The 17,895-nt window shown below is 52.9% G+C and overlaps 1 protein-coding gene across 6 annotated transcripts in view; it reads left to right on the forward strand.

Annotated features, from left to right (window-relative positions):
* Positions 1–17,895, forward strand: part of TPCN1 (two pore segment channel 1) — a 63,991-nt gene that overhangs the window by 36,190 nt on the left and 9,906 nt on the right. For 4 of the 6 annotated variants that reach the window (XM_082667416.1, XM_082667417.1, XM_082667421.1 and 1 more), the window contains exons 4-19: positions 145–321; positions 667–780; positions 1,607–1,737; positions 2,594–2,682; positions 4,420–4,454; positions 5,004–5,062; positions 5,309–5,408; positions 7,389–7,505; positions 7,729–7,853; positions 9,084–9,132; positions 9,659–9,722; positions 10,776–10,820; positions 13,205–13,261; positions 13,340–13,393; positions 14,531–14,603; positions 16,912–17,019. In XM_082667416.1, coding sequence (XP_082523542.1) covers positions 145–321; positions 667–780; positions 1,607–1,737; positions 2,594–2,682; positions 4,420–4,454; positions 5,004–5,062; positions 5,309–5,408; positions 7,389–7,505; positions 7,729–7,853; positions 9,084–9,132; positions 9,659–9,722; positions 10,776–10,820; positions 13,205–13,261; positions 13,340–13,393; positions 14,531–14,603; positions 16,912–17,019 — 1,397 coding nt within the window. The remainder of the gene's footprint in view (positions 1–144; positions 322–666; positions 781–1,606; positions 1,738–2,593; positions 2,683–4,419; positions 4,455–5,003; positions 5,063–5,308; positions 5,409–7,388; positions 7,506–7,728; positions 7,854–9,083; positions 9,133–9,658; positions 9,723–10,775; positions 10,821–13,204; positions 13,262–13,339; positions 13,394–14,530; positions 14,604–16,911; positions 17,020–17,895) is intronic. The other 2 variants (XM_082667419.1, XM_082667420.1) reach the window with 2 other exon arrangements.

The raw sequence follows: 17,895 nt of genomic DNA on the forward strand, positions 1-17,895 counted from the left end.
CACTTTTGCTTCTCCATCATCTCCCGACTCTGGCCTGAATCTCCTCCCACCGGCCAAGGGCCCTCCCCCCTCCCCGCCCACCACGCATCCTGGCCGCCCTATCGTCTCCAGGCGCGTTCGCCCACGTGACGCTTGCTCTTTCAGGAAGGTGAGAATAACGACAAGTTCTTCACCCACCCCAAGAATGCCAAAGCGCTGGCGGCCTACCTCTTTGCTCACAACCACCTCTTCTACCTGATGGAGCTGTCCGCAGCCCTGCTCCTGCTGCTGCTGTCCCTGTGCGAGGCTCCGGCCGTGCCCGCGCTCCGGCTGGGCATTTACGTGAGTGTCCGGATGGCTGGGAGCCACGGCTCTCTGGGGGCAGAGTAACTCAAGACTGAGAGGGAACATTCTGGAAGGGCAGACGTCTTGCCCGGGGTCCCCGCCCGACTGAATGCACCTCCCCCGTCTCCCTGGGATTCTGCTCCTTTGTAAATTCCAGGGAGGGGCGCCTTCGGATTGCCTCAGAACCCGTAGCCCGCTTTCGCCCCCAGGTGGGCAGCATACCTGATTAGCAGTCCCACCCGCTGTCTCCAACCTCAGATGAAAAGGCGGGCAGGTGTGCTTGCTGCTGGGGGAGGGCGGGCGCTGGGGAAGCCACGTCTCCTTCACACCCTTTGGCTGCAGGTCCATGCGACCCTGGAGCTGTTTGCCCTGATGGTGGTCGTGTTTGAACTCTGCATGAAGTTGCGGTGGCTGGGCCTTCACACCTTCATCCGGCACAGACGGACCATGGTCAAGGTGCTGTGCCCACCTCCCTACAGCATTTCCTCCCCTGTCAACTTCAAGTCTGTATCTTCAGTTCAATTCCAAGTCCCCCGTGGGTCTGGTCCTGCGCTCAGAAGTGTAACCTTGGGTCCCTGTACTCGCCATGCTTCCCGCCTTGCTCCAGGTGTCACAGTGATGCTAACAGTAGCGAATGTGGTTCGGCGTTTAGCGCGTGCCAAGCACTGGCACGATGACGTTTGCGGGAGGTGTAGTGCTCTTCCTATCGTACGTGCAGCCAGTTGGAAAAGAATGGGATCTAAATCCCGGTGAGTTGGGATTCAAAGCCAGCTCTGTGTGGCCTCCACGCCTACACCGATCAGGACCATATTATATGCTTTCTCTCTCTGCGGCAGAGAGAGGTGTGAGTCGGGATGTGTCAGAGTGGCGTTTGGCAGTGTAAAAAGCCCACACGCTTGTACAAGAGAATGTGCCCAAGGAATTGGAGGTCAGGGTGTGCTGCAGACTTCAGGGGCCCTCACGGTGCAAGCGGGGAGAGCTGGAAGCAGAGGGTGGCTGGATGTGGCCTGCGGAATAGCAGCTTTGCTCAGCGGGTATCATCTGATGAGCTGCTGGGAGCATCGCCCTGGGGCTCATTCTCCTGGGACTGCACATCTATGCCAGCAGCCAGAGGGCTTCTCCCTGGGGCCCGCTTGATGTTGGGGGAGGTGAGAAAGGGCGAGGGAAAGGTCTCTCTGGACTCCGGGCGGGGCTGGGCAGTATCCAACCAGCCCTCTGTTCAGGGTGTACAGGAGGGGCTGGGTCAGAGGAGCTGACGGCGCACTGTGCCCTCCACCCACAGACCTCTGTGCTGGTGGTGCAGTTCGTTGAGGCCATCGTGGTGTTGGTACGGCAGACGTCCCACGTGCGGGTGACCCGGGCGCTGCGCTGCATCTTCCTGGTGGACTGTCGGTACTGCGGTGGCGTCCGGCGGTAAGGCCCGGGGGAGGAGCTGCTCAGACAGTCGCTATCAGGGCCTGGCCTGGCCCTCCGGGCCAGTGAGTGATGTAGCAGTAGGGCCACTCCTGCACTTGGGTAGGACATAGTCATGCCCACTTCCCTCTGCTACTCAACCCACACAGAGAGGCAGGTGGTCTTCCTGCTGAAGTTCAGGTCTCCTGACTCCGGGTCCAGGGCTCTCTCCTGCCTTACCTGTGCTTCTTTGGGGCTGGTCCTCTCTCTGAGCACAGTACCTGCCCAAACACAGCCTAAAGCAGGAGCTCAGCAAAGTCCACGTGACTCAGCAGGCTGTCCTGACACTTCCCCTGAGACTGGGGGTACTGAACTCAAACCAGGCCGTTAGCCTGAGGTCAAACTGAGTTTTGAGAATCCGTCTGGAAAGCCTCTTGGCTGGGGTACTGTGGGTGAGAGCGGGCTGGCCATTCACGCTTGGTGCCCGTCCTTAAAACCGGAGACAAATGTCCTAGGACTGGGTGGCCCTGAAATGTCTTCCCACATCCCAGGCAAGCTGGCCTTGTCACCCGAGGCCATGCACCTGGCCTTCTCCTGCCGTCTCCGTCTCTTGCAGGCACTTGCCTGCCTGGGCTCTGTAAGTGCTACACCTGCCCCGGTTCTTTCCCCATCACCCACTGAGTGGAAGGCCTAGGAGATCACTAAGCATGATGTCACAAGCCAGGGCAAGAGGGGATTTAGTGTTCTGGGGGTCGGGAGCACCAGACCCCCATCTTGACAGGCACGTACCCCACTGAGGAGTCCCAGCCAGCACCCCCGGGGCCCTGGTCCGTCCCCGGCTGCGCCTCACTCCTCCTGGCCCCGTTTGTCTCCCCAGCAACCTGCGCCAGATCTTCCAGTCCCTGCCACCCTTCATGGACATCCTCTCGCTGCTCCTCTTCTTCATGATCATTTTCGCCATCCTTGGTGAGTTTCTCCTGCGCCCCAGGATGCAGGCGCTCGCTAAAAGCAAACTCACAGTTGAGAAAAAAAGGTACTTTGACCGTTTCAGAAATTCAGGAAGGTTTTCACAATGATGTAAACACCCAACTGAGGAAATGCAATATCGGGAAAAAAAAAGGAAGCCACCTTTGTACCCTTTCCTGATCTCGATTCCCTTCGGCTCCCAGAGGTACCCCCGGCCTTTATTCATGCTGCTGCACGTAGATGTATGTCATTCATTTTCACCGCAGTGTCGTGATCTGATATGTGAATATATCCAAATTTATTTATCACGTCTTCTGTTGGTGGGCACTTTTCACTATCACAGGTCACACTGCAGTGAACATTCTCGTGCGTTTCCTGGCGCACACGGGGGAGGGTTTCTCTACAGCGTGTGCCTGGGACCTTAGGGTCTGCACACTTCAGCTTCACTAGATGTAAAAGCAAGGTCATGGCCTTTCTAACTCCGAGGAGGCCTTGCCTCTTCAGATAAGATCAAGTATTGATGCGACAGCCACATTCAGACACAGGGTTTAGACCGTGGAGGTCTTAGAACGCGGCGAGGTAGCCCAAGGTCCCTTCTCCAGTACTCAGATGGTGAAGACAGTGGAACTAGAGAGCCCTGGCTCTAAGGCCCCCACCAGCACTGAAAGCCCCGGGTTCTCGTGACTGCTCTGTCCTGAGCCACTGACTCCCACTTACCTCACCTCCACCCCACTCTCGATAGAATTTCCTTTGTGTTCCAAGGGGGCTGACTTCCCCTGAGGGCAGAGTTACTCCCTTTCCCACTCCGGATTTCAAGGACTCAGGGGAATAGCTCATTCTGAGAGGGAAAAAATTAATGGTGTTAATTTGGCGACAGGGGAACAACAGGGTCCCTTTGGAGTTGTGCTTGACTGTCATGTTCTCAAAACCAAAGATCGCAAACCGGCAGTCTGGGTTCCAAATCCAGCCTGTGGATGAGTTTTCTTTGGTCTGAAAGTGTTGAGCCAGCATTTTAAAACTAGTTTTTTTTAACATGAAAATACAGATTTTCGGCCTTAAAATTATTAACTTTTTTTAATTCCGTTTTTTAAAAAAATCGACATATAATTGACATATAACGCTGTATTAGTTTTAGGTAGACAACATAATGCTTTGCTATTATATACTGCAAAGTGATCATCGTAATAAGGTTAGTTAACATCCATCACTATACAGAGTTACGATTTCTTTTCCTTCTGATGAGAACTTTTAAGATCTACTCTCCTAGCAACTTTCAAATATACAATATGGTATCATTAACTATCGTCACCGTGCTGTACGTACTGCTTTTTTTTTTTACTATACAGATTTATTATTTTTAAAAATTTTATTTATTTGGTTGCCCCAAGTCTTAGTAGCAGCAGGCGGGCTCCTTAGTTGTGGCATGCGTGTGGGATCTAGTTCCCTGAGCAGGGATCACACCCGGGCCCCCTGCATTGGGAGCATGGAGTCTTACCCACTGCGCCACCAGGGAAGTCCCTATACAGCCTTTTTAAATCATATGTTTGATGGTACTTGGGTCACCCTCCTGAGTGGCAGCAGTTATCTGGTGTTCTGCCACAGTCCCCACCACTCCCTATGCTTTTCCTCTGCCTACGGCACTGATTCACATTTATTTGTCCAGTCCTTCTGACATCTGGATTTGGACTCTTCTGCTCTAACCCTTTTTTCAATCTGTTTCCCACCACCTTCTTCTAGGTTTCTACTTGTTCTCCCCTAATCCTTCAGACCCCGTAAGTAATCAGCATGTTTGTTTCTTCCTTTATGGGAGGCCCTTTCCCTCAGATAAGGTGGCTGGACTGCCCCCCTAGCTGTATTAGGAGGGGATGCCCTGCTTGGTTTCTCATCATCGCTTCTGGCACCTGAAAGTGCCCCGTCACCCAGATTTGAGCTGTCTCCTTCCTTGAATGCCAAGGGGGGCCCCCTGCCCTGGCCTTGAGAGGGGTGTTTCCGGGATCAGATGTGGAACACGGGCACAGTTTGGCAGAGGAGCAGTGGAGGAGAGCTCAGCTAATTGTGCATATGTGGTTCCCTGGGAGACAAGTCCCAAAGCCAGTTGTCTGCTGCCGCAGGAAGCATTGAGCTCAGGAAGGAGGAGGCCTTGGACTCCATGTTTGCTTGTTCCTCTGCCATCCTCCAGGGATCCCTTGGGAGGAAGAAGGAGTGGGCGGGGCAGGGAGGGGGAGGGCTCTGGAGGCGGCCCACCGCCGGCAGCCTGTTCCCGGTGGGGTGTGCCCTCGGCCTGGCGGCCACGTCCCCTCCTTTCCTCCTCTCCCCCGCAGTACTTCAGCACCCTGGAGAACAGCATCGTCAGTCTGTTCGTCCTTCTGACCACCGCCAAGTAAGTTCGGGCCCTGCTTTGGCTTCTGCCCTCTTCTAGGGCCCGGGGTCTTTTCCTCTTTTCAGCCAAGAATATTCCACATCTTGGCCCAGACAGGTTCTTGGGACCCCATGAGGGACGGGAGTGGCCTGGTGAGCCAAGAGTAGGGGAGGGGGGAGGGGGCCGGCCAGGCAGGAGAAGAGGTGTCCTTATAGAAGACGAAGACCAGCAGACACGCGCCCTGCGGGTAACACTCTGCAAACACAGCTTCCCAGATGTGATGATGCCCTCCTACTCCCGGAACCCCTGGTCCTGCGTCTTCTTCATCGTGTACCTCTCCATCGAGCTGTACTTCATCATGAACCTGGTGAGTGACCTTGCCTCGCGCTCCACTGAGGCAGCCCTTGCCCACACTCTGCTGGGCACTGTGGGGATGAGGTAGGGACAGCTTTCGGCCTCCGAGGGCAGACCATTGGGGAAGGAGGTCCCAGACCGTGGTCAAGTGTGGTGTGGCTAGGAATTCCCTGTCGGGACTTAAGTGCAGCTGGTTGCCAGCAGTAACTAGCCTGCCGCCACTGCTGCTGACAGTGCTAGAGTTTAAACCAAAGCTACCCTGGGATCTTTTCCTTCTCACGGCAAACATATAATAACTATAAAAGCTGGTACTTATTAAGCCTTAGCCAGGCACTGTGCAAAGTGTTTGATGGATGAGGGTTAAATAATTTAACACTTAAACCCTGGAATTCTTATTATGCTCAATTTATAGTTGAGGAAACTGCGGATCAGACTGATAGGCTAACTCGCCTGCGCCTGCACAGCTCGGGGTGGCCGGGTGAGCTGGTCTCATTCCAGAGCCCTGCTCCTAGCCACTCCATCCTGCTGCAGCCACGTGCCACGTGTGTATTTCCACCTCATTTATCACGAACCATGGGGAAATGGAACACAGAACATATTCCTTTAGGGAGAACACAAAGCCCCCATGCACACTGGGAACTTTGGAGGTGTTTGCAGAGGCTCGGCCGGCCACCAGGAGTGTCCTGCCACCAGCAGGTTGCCTCCCGGACCGGGCCGTCAGGCTGGCGCTGAGCCCACATCAACGCCAGAATTACCAGGAAGAGGCCTTATCAAGTCTTGCTTTTATTTTTATACTTCTGAAGAGCATTCTCACACCAGTCACCACAGTCAGGCCCAGTATAGAAGTGGAAAACACTTTCTCTGGGCTAGATCAGTGAAATCTCCTAAAAGTGTGACATCTTAAGAAGGAAAATATTTTCTTTTTTTAATTCCTCAAAACCCAAAATAAGTATGTTAGATGTCTCTTTGAACATCTTACAGCTCTTTTATACTGTTGTTAGTTTAGAATCTAAAAAATAGTTTATGTGTAATTGATTTGCTTTAAAAGATATTTAGAGCTGTGAAAATATAGGGCATGGGTCAGCAATCAGGGCCAATACCCAGCCCACCATCTGTTTTTGTCAATAAAGCTTTATTGGCCCATTCGTTTGCACATCGTCCACGGCTGCATTCATGCTGCAGCTGCAGGGTTGAGTGGTTTCTACAGAGACCATCTGGCCTGCAGAGCCTAAAAGATTTGCCCTCTGGCCCTTTACAGATGCTAACTCTGCCTTGATCTAAAAGGAAGTATGGGGGACCAGTTAGAAGGGATGGAAAGGACAAGAGAGTTCCCCTCAAAATATTTTTGAAAGAAAAAGAAAGTGTTTCCAAAAAGTGTTCTTCCAAATTCTGCACCTGGCCTCCCATCGCGTTCTGATAACGCAGACTGTGTTGTTCACCTGCTAAATTTGGAATTAGAAAGTTCCAGAGCCTTGTGCCCTTTTGTGCAGGCCACCTCACACCCCTGCTTTCTGGAGCCACGCAGACTCACCAGGAGGAGGAGCAAGGGGACAGGAGAGGAAGCATCGGCACAGCGATGTTCCTTCCTGCTCTGAGGTTGGGAGGGCACAGGATGGACACACAGCCTCCCCGGCCATCACAAGGAGCTAAATTGGGCAAAAAACCCAGTGTGTTCCCCTCGCTGCTTCTCTCCCCTTATAAAACTGCCCAGCCAGGGATGAGCTACAGGCGGAGAGAAGAAAAACCTGGGGAAAATGTAATAGCAGTGTCTTCATGAATCTTTAGGGGGGAAATTTACAAGTGGCAATGAATGACCTTCCTCTGCTGAGTCTTGGAGATGAACTTCCTACGCCACCTGAGGCAGGCGAGAGGCTCTTTTCAACCCCTTTCTCTGGGGTGGCTGGAAGAGCACCCTCTGGAGGCTGGAGAACGACTCCCTGGTTCTTGAGGCCCCGCCGGGCACAGGAGCCAGGTCTCTGCTCTTCCCTCACAGCTTCTGGCCGTGGTATTTGACACCTTCAATGACATCGAGAAACACAAGTTCAAGTCTTTGCTGCTACACAAGCGAACCGCCATCCAGCACGCCTACCGCCTGCTCATCAGCCAACGGGTAGCGGGGCAGGGGCTGAGCCAGGGAGGGAGGTTGGTCCCTGCTCCCCAGCCCTTGCCCCACGGTATCCCCGAAGCATGGGCAGGCCGGCAGCTTCCGAAACCAGGAGTCCTGCCCTTGGGAGAACAAGAGAACAGGGCGTCCTGGGATCCCGTGTGATGCTGGGCATCTGGCATGGCTGCCCCCGCTGTGTTCCACGTGGCCGTCTTCCCTCTTCCCCCAGGGGCCTGCCGGCATCTCCTACAGGCAGTTTGAAGGCCTCATGCGCTTCTACAAGCCCCGGATGACTGCCGGGGAGCGCTATCTCACGTTCAAGGCCCTGAATCAGAGCAACTCGCCTCTGCTCAGGTGAGAGCGGATGCCAGTTGGGCGCAGTGTGGCCGGACGAGGCGTTCACAAGAGGCAGCTGGGGCCTGCAAAAGCCCGGGGGCTGGGGAGCGGGCAGGCAGAGAGGCTCTAGAGACTTTAGTTTTCTTCAGAGATTCTTACGCACGTAGACCCTGTTCCTCAGGCTTCTTCTTACAGGTAACAAAAGTCCAACCCAAATCCAGTTTAAACTTGAGACGAGAAAAGGAATGGGACTTCCCTGGTGGCGCAGTGGTTGAGAGTCCACCTGCCGATGCAGGGGACACGGGTTTGTGCCCCGGTCCGGGAAGATCCCGCGTGCCGCGGAGCAGCTGGGCCCATGAGCCATGGCCGCTGAGCCTGCGCGTCCGGAGCCTGTGCTCCGCAACGGGAGAGGCCACAACAGAGGCCCGCGTACCGCAAAAAAAAAAAAGGAATGTATTGGCTCGTGGAATGGACTGGCCCAGCTGCTCACCCTTGAGCCATGAGCAAGGTGGTTGCATGTGAGCTAATCCACAGAGCAACGTGAAACACACACACACACCTTCTCTTCTCTCTGTCTGTCTCTCTGTCTCTCTGTCTCTCTCTGCCTCTTTCTCAGTATGTACTCTTTTTTTTTTTTTTTTTTGCTGTACGCGGGCCTCTCACTGCTGTGGCCTCTCCTGTTGTGGAGCACAGGCTCCGGATGCGCAGGCTCAGCGGCCATGGCTCACGGGCGCAGACACTCCGCGGCATGTGGGATCTTCCCGGACCGGGGCATGAACCCATGTCCCCTGCATCGGCAGGCGGACTCTCAACCACTGCGCCACCAGGGAAGCCCCAAAACCCTTCTTTTTGATCTGAGATGAGGCAGGCCTGCTGTAGAGACGAGAGTGAGCGAGCTCTGGGCTGAACTCTCTGCCCCGGTTGTTCTGTTAAGTCCTCTGCTAAAGGAGGCTCAGTCCCTGTCTGTCTAAGAATGGTGGTGACCTGGGGGCTGCCTCTCTGGGGGACGGAAGCCGGCAGTGGTCTGTGTAGACTGAGTGGATTAAGTATCCGTAGTCCCTGGAGGAAGGAGGAGATGAAATGCCTGCAGGTACGGGTCCCCTGGGCCCTGGTGCGCTGGGACTCGCAGATGTCGCCTCCTCCCCTCCCCCGCTGCACCCCTCGAAGGTGACCATAGGCAGGCGAGTGAGAGGACCGCGGCTCGGTGGGAACGTGCTCTGATTTATTTTGCCCTCGTGCTTATGACAGCCTGAAGGACTTTCAAGACATCTACGAAGTTGCCGCCTTGAAGTGGAAGGTGGGTGCTCTCCAGGGAGTGACCCGGCAGACGGTTCCCTGGGAGGGGGATGAGGCCAGGAGGCACCCGGCTGTCCCGCTCTCTCCCTGCTGGGACATCTCAGCTCTCAGCTGGGCATTGTGCACTGGAGGGATAACAGGTGGCCCCTGGCCCTGCATCTGCCTGTCCATCTGCAATGCGGTGTCCTGGTTAAAAGCACTGAATCTCAGACCCCATTAGTCAGCATGTGACATCAGGCAAGTTATGGAACCCTTCCAAGGCTTGTCTCACCTGGGAAGTGGGGTCATGAGAGTCCCTACCTACTGCATTATTTTCAGGATTCTATAAAAACAATGGCAGTGCATGGCACATTGAAGAGTTCAGCAAACGTTGGCTGGCTTTGTTGTTCTTTAGATCCCTGAGTGTTTTCATGGTTTCCCAAGTTAGCCAGGAGAGCAGGAAAGGGAAGCTGCATCCATGCCCCCAGGGCTGGGCTCTGGTCACTGGTCCTAACGCCCTCTCTCCTATGGCCCTGTTCCTTGGCCAGGCAAAGAGAAATAGAGAGCACTGGTTTGATGAGCTTCCCAGGACAGCATTCCTCATCTTCAAAGGTAAGGTTGACCTGAATATGGCAGCTGGGGACGAATGGAGGTTTCCAGTGACCACAGATAAGCATTTAAAGAACATGTCCAGAGGGGGTGTGTGTGTGTGTGAGCATGTGTGCATGTGTGCATGCGAAATGTCTATGTGTGTAAAAGAGACAAGAGTGTGATTACCCCAGCAGGGAAATAGTGTTGGATTAGGAAGGAAATCAGTAACATAAAAACCAAACGCAAAATAATTTGTGGAATATTTATTTATTGAAGAAAATTGATACGAAGTCAAATAATTAGAAAAAAATGAAAGTCTCCCAGGCAGAGATAACCACGGTTAATTTTCTGATACGTTTCCTTCTGGTTTTCTGTGCATTTTAAAAACAGTAGTGGGGATTACATTATGTATTCTGTTCTGAAACCTGCCTTTTTACCTTATGATGGATTTTGACCTTCCTCCAGTGTCAGGATATATAGCTGGTGTATCTGATCCCTCACATAATGCTTGCATTGTATAAAATTGAAGATTTTAAAATCGGAGGGCCCCATATTACTTACCTAATAGTTTTCCCTGAATTTAATGCCAGTTTTGAAGTTCCACATGGGGTATGGTTAGCTCACAGGGGTCTGGGCCATATGAACAAGAGTTAAAATGGTATGTCCTATTTTGTTATTTCTCCCACAGCTAGGACTTTGAGCACAGCTGTTATTATTATTCCATATTCTTCAGCGAGTTTTCCACTCCATTGGGATGATAGTTGCTCAAGGGGATAAATAAACAGTGCCGGTTCTAGGCCAGGAGCAGACTTACAGTTTCAGCAGCGGCCAGCAAAGCATTGTTCTGCTCTGTCCCGGCTCCAGGTTGCTCAGCCTCTTCCCAGAGGGAATGTTGCCAGTGCAGTCTTGCCCAGGGGTCCGGGCACAAGCGTGGGTGTCCTTCTGAGAGCAGGCCCTTCCTTTTTCACCCCTGGGCATAAACACTCCGGTTGCTTACACGCATGATGTCTGTGGTAGGGGAACGTGTACTTGTACATGAAAATTTCACTGTTAACATGTCTTCTCTTCAAATAGGAATTAATATCCTTGTGAAGTCCAAGGCCTTCCAGTATTTCATGTGTAAGTGTGAAATATCACAGCTCTAGGTCCCTTTCCTCCTGAGTCTTACTGCTCCGGAAGGTGGGGATACAAGGATAAATCCTGCAGTTATGATGTTGGCCGTTTATTACAGAAAATTCCAAGCATGTATAAAAGTGGAAGGATTGTAAAGAGCGTCCATGTACCTATCACCCAGCGTCAACAGTTATCATCTCATTGCCTGTCTTTCTTGTCTGTCTGATCCCCTCAGTCCAGCTCATCACCCCTTCTCTAGACCTGGTGTTTTTGGAAGCAGATTCCAGCACCACAGATTGTGGTTTGTTGATATGTCACTTCAGTCTGTTTTAATCTGTAGGTTTCTCCCCAAATCCGTTTTCTTCCTCTTGCAATATTTAGTTGAAGGAACAGGAGTGTTTGTCCTTCCTTCTTGATTTTGCATGTTCCTCTGTTGCTTATTTACTGTAATTTGGTAGTTATAGCTAGAGCTGTGTTGTTCAGTGTGGCAGCCACCAGCCATATATGGCTATTTAAATTTAGACCAACTAAAACTTAAAAATCCAGTTCCCGTCACAATAGCCGCAGTTCAAGCACTCAGTAACCATGTGTGGCTAATGATGACCAATTGGACAGCACAGATGCAGACATTTCTACTAATCTAGAGGCTTGATTGAATTCACTCTTTCTAAGGAGTTCTGGTTCCATTTAATGGGAAATGGTGTTTAGAGACCACAATCTGAGATGCTAGAGGTGCTCATTGCTTGGAGTTGGTTATTGTTTCCAGGCCTTTCCATGGACAGAGGTAGGATTTTGGATTTTTAAAAGATAAACTGTCTTGTGAGTTTATCCTGATATTCTTAATTCAAATTGTGGACTATAGGGGTTTTACCTAACTTCATCGTTCTTTTTTTTCTTTTTCTTTTTTTAAAATTTAGTTGTTTTATTTTTGGCTGTGTTGGGTCTTTGCTGTTGTGCACGGGCTTCCTCTAGTTGTGGCGAGCAGGGGCTACTCTTCGTTGCGGTGCGCGGGCTTCTCATTGTCATGGCTTCTCGTTGCGGAGCATGGGCTCCAGGCACACGGGCTTCAGTGGTTGTGGCACGCGGGCTCTAGAGCGCAGGCTCAGTAGTTGTGGCGCACGGGCTTAGTTGCTCCATGGCATGTGGGATCTTCCCGGGCCAGGGATTGAACCTGTGTCCCCTGCATTGGCAGGTGGATTCTTAACCACCGCACCACCAGGGAAGCCCTCATCATTCTTTCACGTCTAAATTCCCAGGCTTAAAATCCTAGTTCCCAACAACACTGACACAGTCCCTCACTTGCTTTATCCCACAGTCCACACATAATAGCTCCAAAAAACAATACCAACACAACCCTAATATATAATTGCTAGAAACACCACTCCAGGGATTCAGATGACTGTGTTTTAAATTCATCTGGAGTAGTTTTTCTCCATGTGGGTATGTCACCATCTACATTTCTTTATTTCATTTGAAAAAATATTTTTAGAGGTCACTTTTTACATTGAATTTTGCCTTATAATTATGTAAAATATGTATATGATTCCAAGTCAGATCTACAAAAGAAAGTATACTCAAGGAAGAATTGTTTCCATCCTGTCACCTCCCCCAGTGGGTAACTTTTATTGTAGTTTATCCTTCCATTTTTTTAAAAACTGTAAGTAGATGCATATATGCATATTTCCCTGCCTTAAATAAACTAGCATAATTTACACACTTTTTTCAACCTTGCTTTTTTTTCAGTTAGCAATACATCCTAGAGACCGCACCATATTAATATACAGAGATGTTCTTCATTCCTTTTTATAGCTGAGAGTACGCCATTTCATGAACGTGTCATAGTTTATTCATCCAGTCTCCTATTGATCGTTTAGGTTGTTTCTAGTTTCCTTGCTATCACTAATAGTTCCTCAGTGAATAGCTTTCGGACGTCATTTGTGTTTTTGCTAATGTCTCATTGGGATGGATCCCTAAAAGTAGGATTGCTAGGTGAAAGGCCAAACGCATATGCAATTTTGCTAACTAGTTTCTGCAGTCATTTAAAAACCAGATATCTCTAGGGGAAAACAAATGTTTTCAATACTCAAACCCTTTGTATATGGTCCATCTTTTACGCCAACTTGGAATAATCTGTAGGTTTTACTGAAACAGCTTAACTGGTAGCCCTGTAGTGACATAGAGGGTGACTTTAGAAATCTGTAGCTATTTTCTAAGAGAAACTACTGGCTGATTTAGCTCCTGGTAAAAGCATTAAGCAGGAAGTTATCTGTTACAAGCCCTGCTCTCTGCTTATCTCTGAGCTGCCTGGAAACTAACCAGGGGCTGCAGCTGTGACCTGTAGATCTCCACACCCACCTGTGCTTTCTCTATTATGAGCCTGTCTGTTGCAGACTTGGTGGTGGCAGTCAACGGGGTCTGGATCCTTGTGGAGACCTTCATGCTGAAAGGTGAGCCCGGCTAGGGGACTGGCCTGTCCTGTGGGCACACCTGGCCCACCTCTTGAACTGCTGCCTCTCTTCTTACAGGTGGGAACTTCTTCTCCAAGCATGTGCCCTGGAGTTACCTCGTCTTTCTGACCAGTAAGTTTCTGACATGGCTTTGCTCAAGTGCTTGTCCTAACCACTGGCTGGAACTTCTTTTGGGGTTAAGATCTCATGGCTCTTCTCTAAAGCGGGGGAGCATGATGAGGGTGGAGCAGAAGTCGAGTCTGATTCTACCCATCCCTGTTTCAAACTCTTTGGTGATTGCCCACTGGCCTCCAGACCAAGTTCCCGTGCGGGCCCCTTCAGCCTCCCTCTCAGGCTTCATCTCTTGCCAGTACCACCACCCGCGCCCCAACTGCAGCCCCCCCAAACACATCCCGCTTCCCAGGGCCCCTGCCCTTTCCTACCTCTGGGCCTCTGCACAGGTGTCTTCCTCTCCCTGGCGCACTCATCCCCTCACCACACCTCACCGCTCTGCCTGACACCCCTCTCCCTTTATGTCTAAACATTAGACATAACTAATAACACTGTGTCCTAAGTTGTTTTCACTGTTCTTAAAAAGCATGACTTTTACTGCCTTGATCAGTGCCCTTTGGCTTTTTCTGTGGAGTTCAGAGTAGCATAGTGATTCAGTGCACAAACTCTGGGGTCAGAAAGACCTGGAATCTCTTCCCAACTGTGTCACTTGTGTGATCTGATGCCCCCTCCAGAGCTCCCTCTTCAGCCCCTTCTTTCATTATGTTCCAATGACACCAACCTACCTTCTGCCCCTCAAGCAGGCCAAGATCATATCCGGCTTGGCCCCTGATTTCTTTCAAATGTCACACTTTTCCCCCAGTCTCCTTCCCCCAGTCTAACATTATCAGTTTGCTGTCTTTCCCCTGAGTCTAGACTCTAAGCTCTGCGTTGTTCGGGGCTGGGCACCCAGCACCCAGTGCAAGGCCTGGCACGGGAGAACGGCTTAGGAAATACCTACTGGAGGGACAGACAATGCCTGCGGCCACTCCCAGGGAGTGGGAGCGAGTGCTTCTTGTTAGCGGGCGGCCCCGGTTGGCCAGCATCTGGGCCAGGCCCTGCCCTGGAGCCCACACTCTCTCAGGGGTGCGGGTGTGACGTGGGTGTCTGGAGGGCATGTGACCAGACCTCGGGAGAGTCCCGAGGAGGAAACGAGCCAGGCCAGGGGTGGCAGAGGCTGTGGCAGGGCCGCTGCTAACTGCGTCTTCCTGCTTATAGTTTACGGGGTGGAGCTGTTCCTGAAAGTAGCCGGCCTCGGCCCCGTTGAGTACTTGTCCTCCGGATGGAATCTGTAAGTAGAGAGCATGTTTCTCACGCACATCAGAGACTCTAATGAAAGCCACAGGTCCTCTCCGTCCACACCCACTGCACAGTTTCAGAGGAAAGGTCCGAGGCTAGGTCAGGCCCCTGTCTCCTGGCAGAGTTCTGCCAGTGGCTCCAGGCCTCCCCAGGATCAGGCCCTCGTCTTACTCTCTCAGAGCACCCCCGCCAGCCCCTCTCCTGGACACGGCCTCTTGGGGTCCTTAGGCCAGCTGGCTCTCTGTGAGTCACTTAACCCCACACCCCTCCCTGACAACTAAGCTCTCTTCTCCTCCACGAAAACCATGACACCCGCAGAGAAGGAAGTGCTACGGGTCCTGATGCCTGGTCAGCGTCAAGCTGGTGGCCCTTCTCCCTGTCCAGAGACCCCGAGAGGCGGCTCACTGCCCACGAACGTTAACTCACCCGTGAAATCGGGCTGCACTCACAGGGTCTTGGGTCGTGAGAGTAAAAACAAGTTAATAAGTAGAGAAGAGTCGGGCAGAGCAGTAGCGTGTGGGCATGCAGTTTGCAGGGCCTTAATGTGTATCTGGAAGGAGAGGGTCTCTCTGTCCTGCTTTCCCTGTGGGACTCCCCTGTGGTCCTGCCCCACCCCTCAGTGCCTTCACCAGGGTCGCTGGTGTAACCCGTGTCTGCCATGAGACCAGTGCGGGACCTTCAGGAGGGGTTTCTAGGCATTTTCTTTTTTTAATTAATTTTTGGCTGTGTTGGGTCTTCATTGCTGTGCACGGGCTTTCTCTAGTTGTGGCGAGCAGGGGCTACTCTTCATTGCTGTGCGAGGGCTTCTCATTGCAGTGGCTTCTCTTCTTGTGGAGCACAGGCTCTAGGCACACGGGCTTCAGTAGTTGTGGCACGCGGGCTCAGAAGTTGTGGTTCACGGGCTCTAGAGCGCAGGCTCAATAGTTGTGGCTCGCGGGCTCTAGAGCGCAGGCTCAGTAGTTGTGGCGCATGGGCTTAGTTGCTCCGCGGCATGTGGGATCTTCCCAGAACAGGGATCGAATCTATGTCCCCTGCATTGGCAGGCGGATTCTTATTTATTTATCTATCTGTCTATCTATTTATTTATTATTTGGCTGTGTTGGGTCTTCGTTGCTGTGCTCGGGCTTTCTCTAGTTGCGGTGAGCTGGGGCTACTCTTCATTGCGGTGCATGGGCTTCTCATTGCGGTGGCTTCTCTTGTTGCAGAGCACCGGCTCTAGGCACGCAGGCTCAGTAGTTGTGGTTCACGGGCTCTAGAGTGTAGGCTCAGTAGTTGTGGCTTGCAGGCTCTGGAGTGTAGGCTCAGTAGTTGTGGCTTGTGAGCTCTAGAGTGCAGGCTCAGTAGTTGTGGTGCACGGGCTCCGTAGTTGTGGCTTGTGGGCTCAGTAGTTGTGGCTCACGGGCTCTAGAGCATGGGCTCCGTAGTCTTAGTTGCTCCGTGGCATGTGGGATATTCTCAGACCAGGACTCGAACCTGTGTCCCCTGCATTGGCAGGCGGATTCTTTTTTTTTTTTTAGATGTTGGGGGTAGGAGTTTATTAATTTATTTATTTTTACTGTGTTGGGTCTTCGTTTCTGTGCGAGGGCTTTCTCTAGTTGTGGCAAGCGGGGGCCACTCTTCATCGTGGTGTGTGGGCCTCTCACTCTCGCGGCCTCTCTTGTTGCAGAGCACAGGCTCCAGACACACAGGCTCAGCAGTTGTGGCTCACGGGCCTAGTTGCTCTGCGGCATGTGGGATCTTCCCAGACCAGGGCTCGAACCCGTGTCCCCTGCATTAGCAGGCAGATACTTAACCACTGCGCCACCAGGGAAGCCCAGCAGGCGGATTCTTTTTTTTTGTTTTTTTTTTGCGGTACGCAGGCCTCTCACTGTTGTGGCCTCTCCCGTTGTGGAGCACAGGCTCCGGATGTGCAGGCTCAGCGGCCGTGGCTCACGGGCCCAGCCGCTCTGCGGCATGTGGGATCTTCCTGGACCGGGGCATGAACCCGTGTCCCCTGCATCTGCAGGCAGACCCAGCAGGCGGACTCTCAACCACTGCGCCACCAGAGACGTCCATAGGCACGTCTGACCCCTGAGGTGTGTGCTGTGACTGGGGCCCAGCCACACCAGCCTCAGAAACCCGATAGCGGTAGGAAGCTGGCTGGCTGTGGGCCACTGCGGGGCCTGTGGCTGCCTTTGCGGTGGTTGGCGTGCGGGCTCCTTGGAAGGGAGTGCTGGGCACAGGGCCGAGGAGCCACTGGTTGTCGTGAGGGAGGCTAGGGGTGGGCCGAACAGACCATGGCTTCTCCTCCTCCCTCCCAGGTTCGACTTCTTCGTCACAGCGTTCGCCTTCCTGGGACTGCTGGCTCTGGCCTTCAACATGGAGCCTTTTTATTTCATAGTGGTCCTGCGTCCCCTCCAGCTGCTGAGGTGACAGGGCAGGGCTGGGGTTGGGAGTGGTGGGCAGGGGAGGGTGGGGAGAGCCTTGAGACTAGTCTGGGGAGTGACCAGGAGCCAGAAGGCTCACAGGCCTGGTGTCAGGGGTGGCGCGGCCCCTGCAGGAGCACCTAGTGTGGGTGGGGGGAGGGGGGATGATGGGGGCCTCGTCTCCACCTGGGCAGGTGTGCCCACCTCCTCACATCCTGGGACCAGTTGCCTCTGACTGTGGAAGAGAAACGTGGCTCAAGGCTCCAGTGAACTTGGCCTGTGCTGGTGTCGGCTGCAGCCACAGAAACACACGTGCTCAGAGTCATCAACCAGAGAGCCACGGCCTCTGAGGGTCCAGAGGGACTTTCGAGCCCCTACCACAGCCAGCCGTGATTGTCTGGCACAGTCCCTTGTCAAGAAAAACCCTCACTTGCTCTCAGCTTTCCCCCAGGGACCACTGTAGGAAACCAGCACAAATTTGTGGAGATCCGTGGACGGTGTCCCTTACTAGTTAGAGATCTCTGTGTGTCCTCAGAAGGCTGGTTTTCCTCTAGAATATCCAGCTGCGATCCTATTCACGTCCTGCCCAGGAGGAGAGGTGGAGGTGAGGGACAGGGCGCCCCTTTCTTACCTGGAGGAGCTGCCGCACTGCAGGCTCCTCTGCAGGCGCGGCCTTCTCCCCTCCCAGGGTTGCCGGGCAAGGCCCCGCCCCGCACCTGGCCTCCGGGCTTCATCCGGGAGCTGTGTGGCCGCCGCGCCTGCTCACGAGAGTCTTGCCCTGCCTCCTTTCAGGGCAGGGCCCGTCCAGCCGCGATGTCCTGGCGCCCCCGCTGCCCCTGCCCAGGGTGCGAGCCGCCCGAGCTGAGTGCCCGGCTGGCG

Source organism: Grampus griseus, assembly GCF_964374135.1.
Source record: "Grampus griseus genome assembly, chromosome: 12".
NCBI classification, from domain to species: domain Eukaryota; kingdom Metazoa; phylum Chordata; class Mammalia; order Artiodactyla; family Delphinidae; genus Grampus; species Grampus griseus.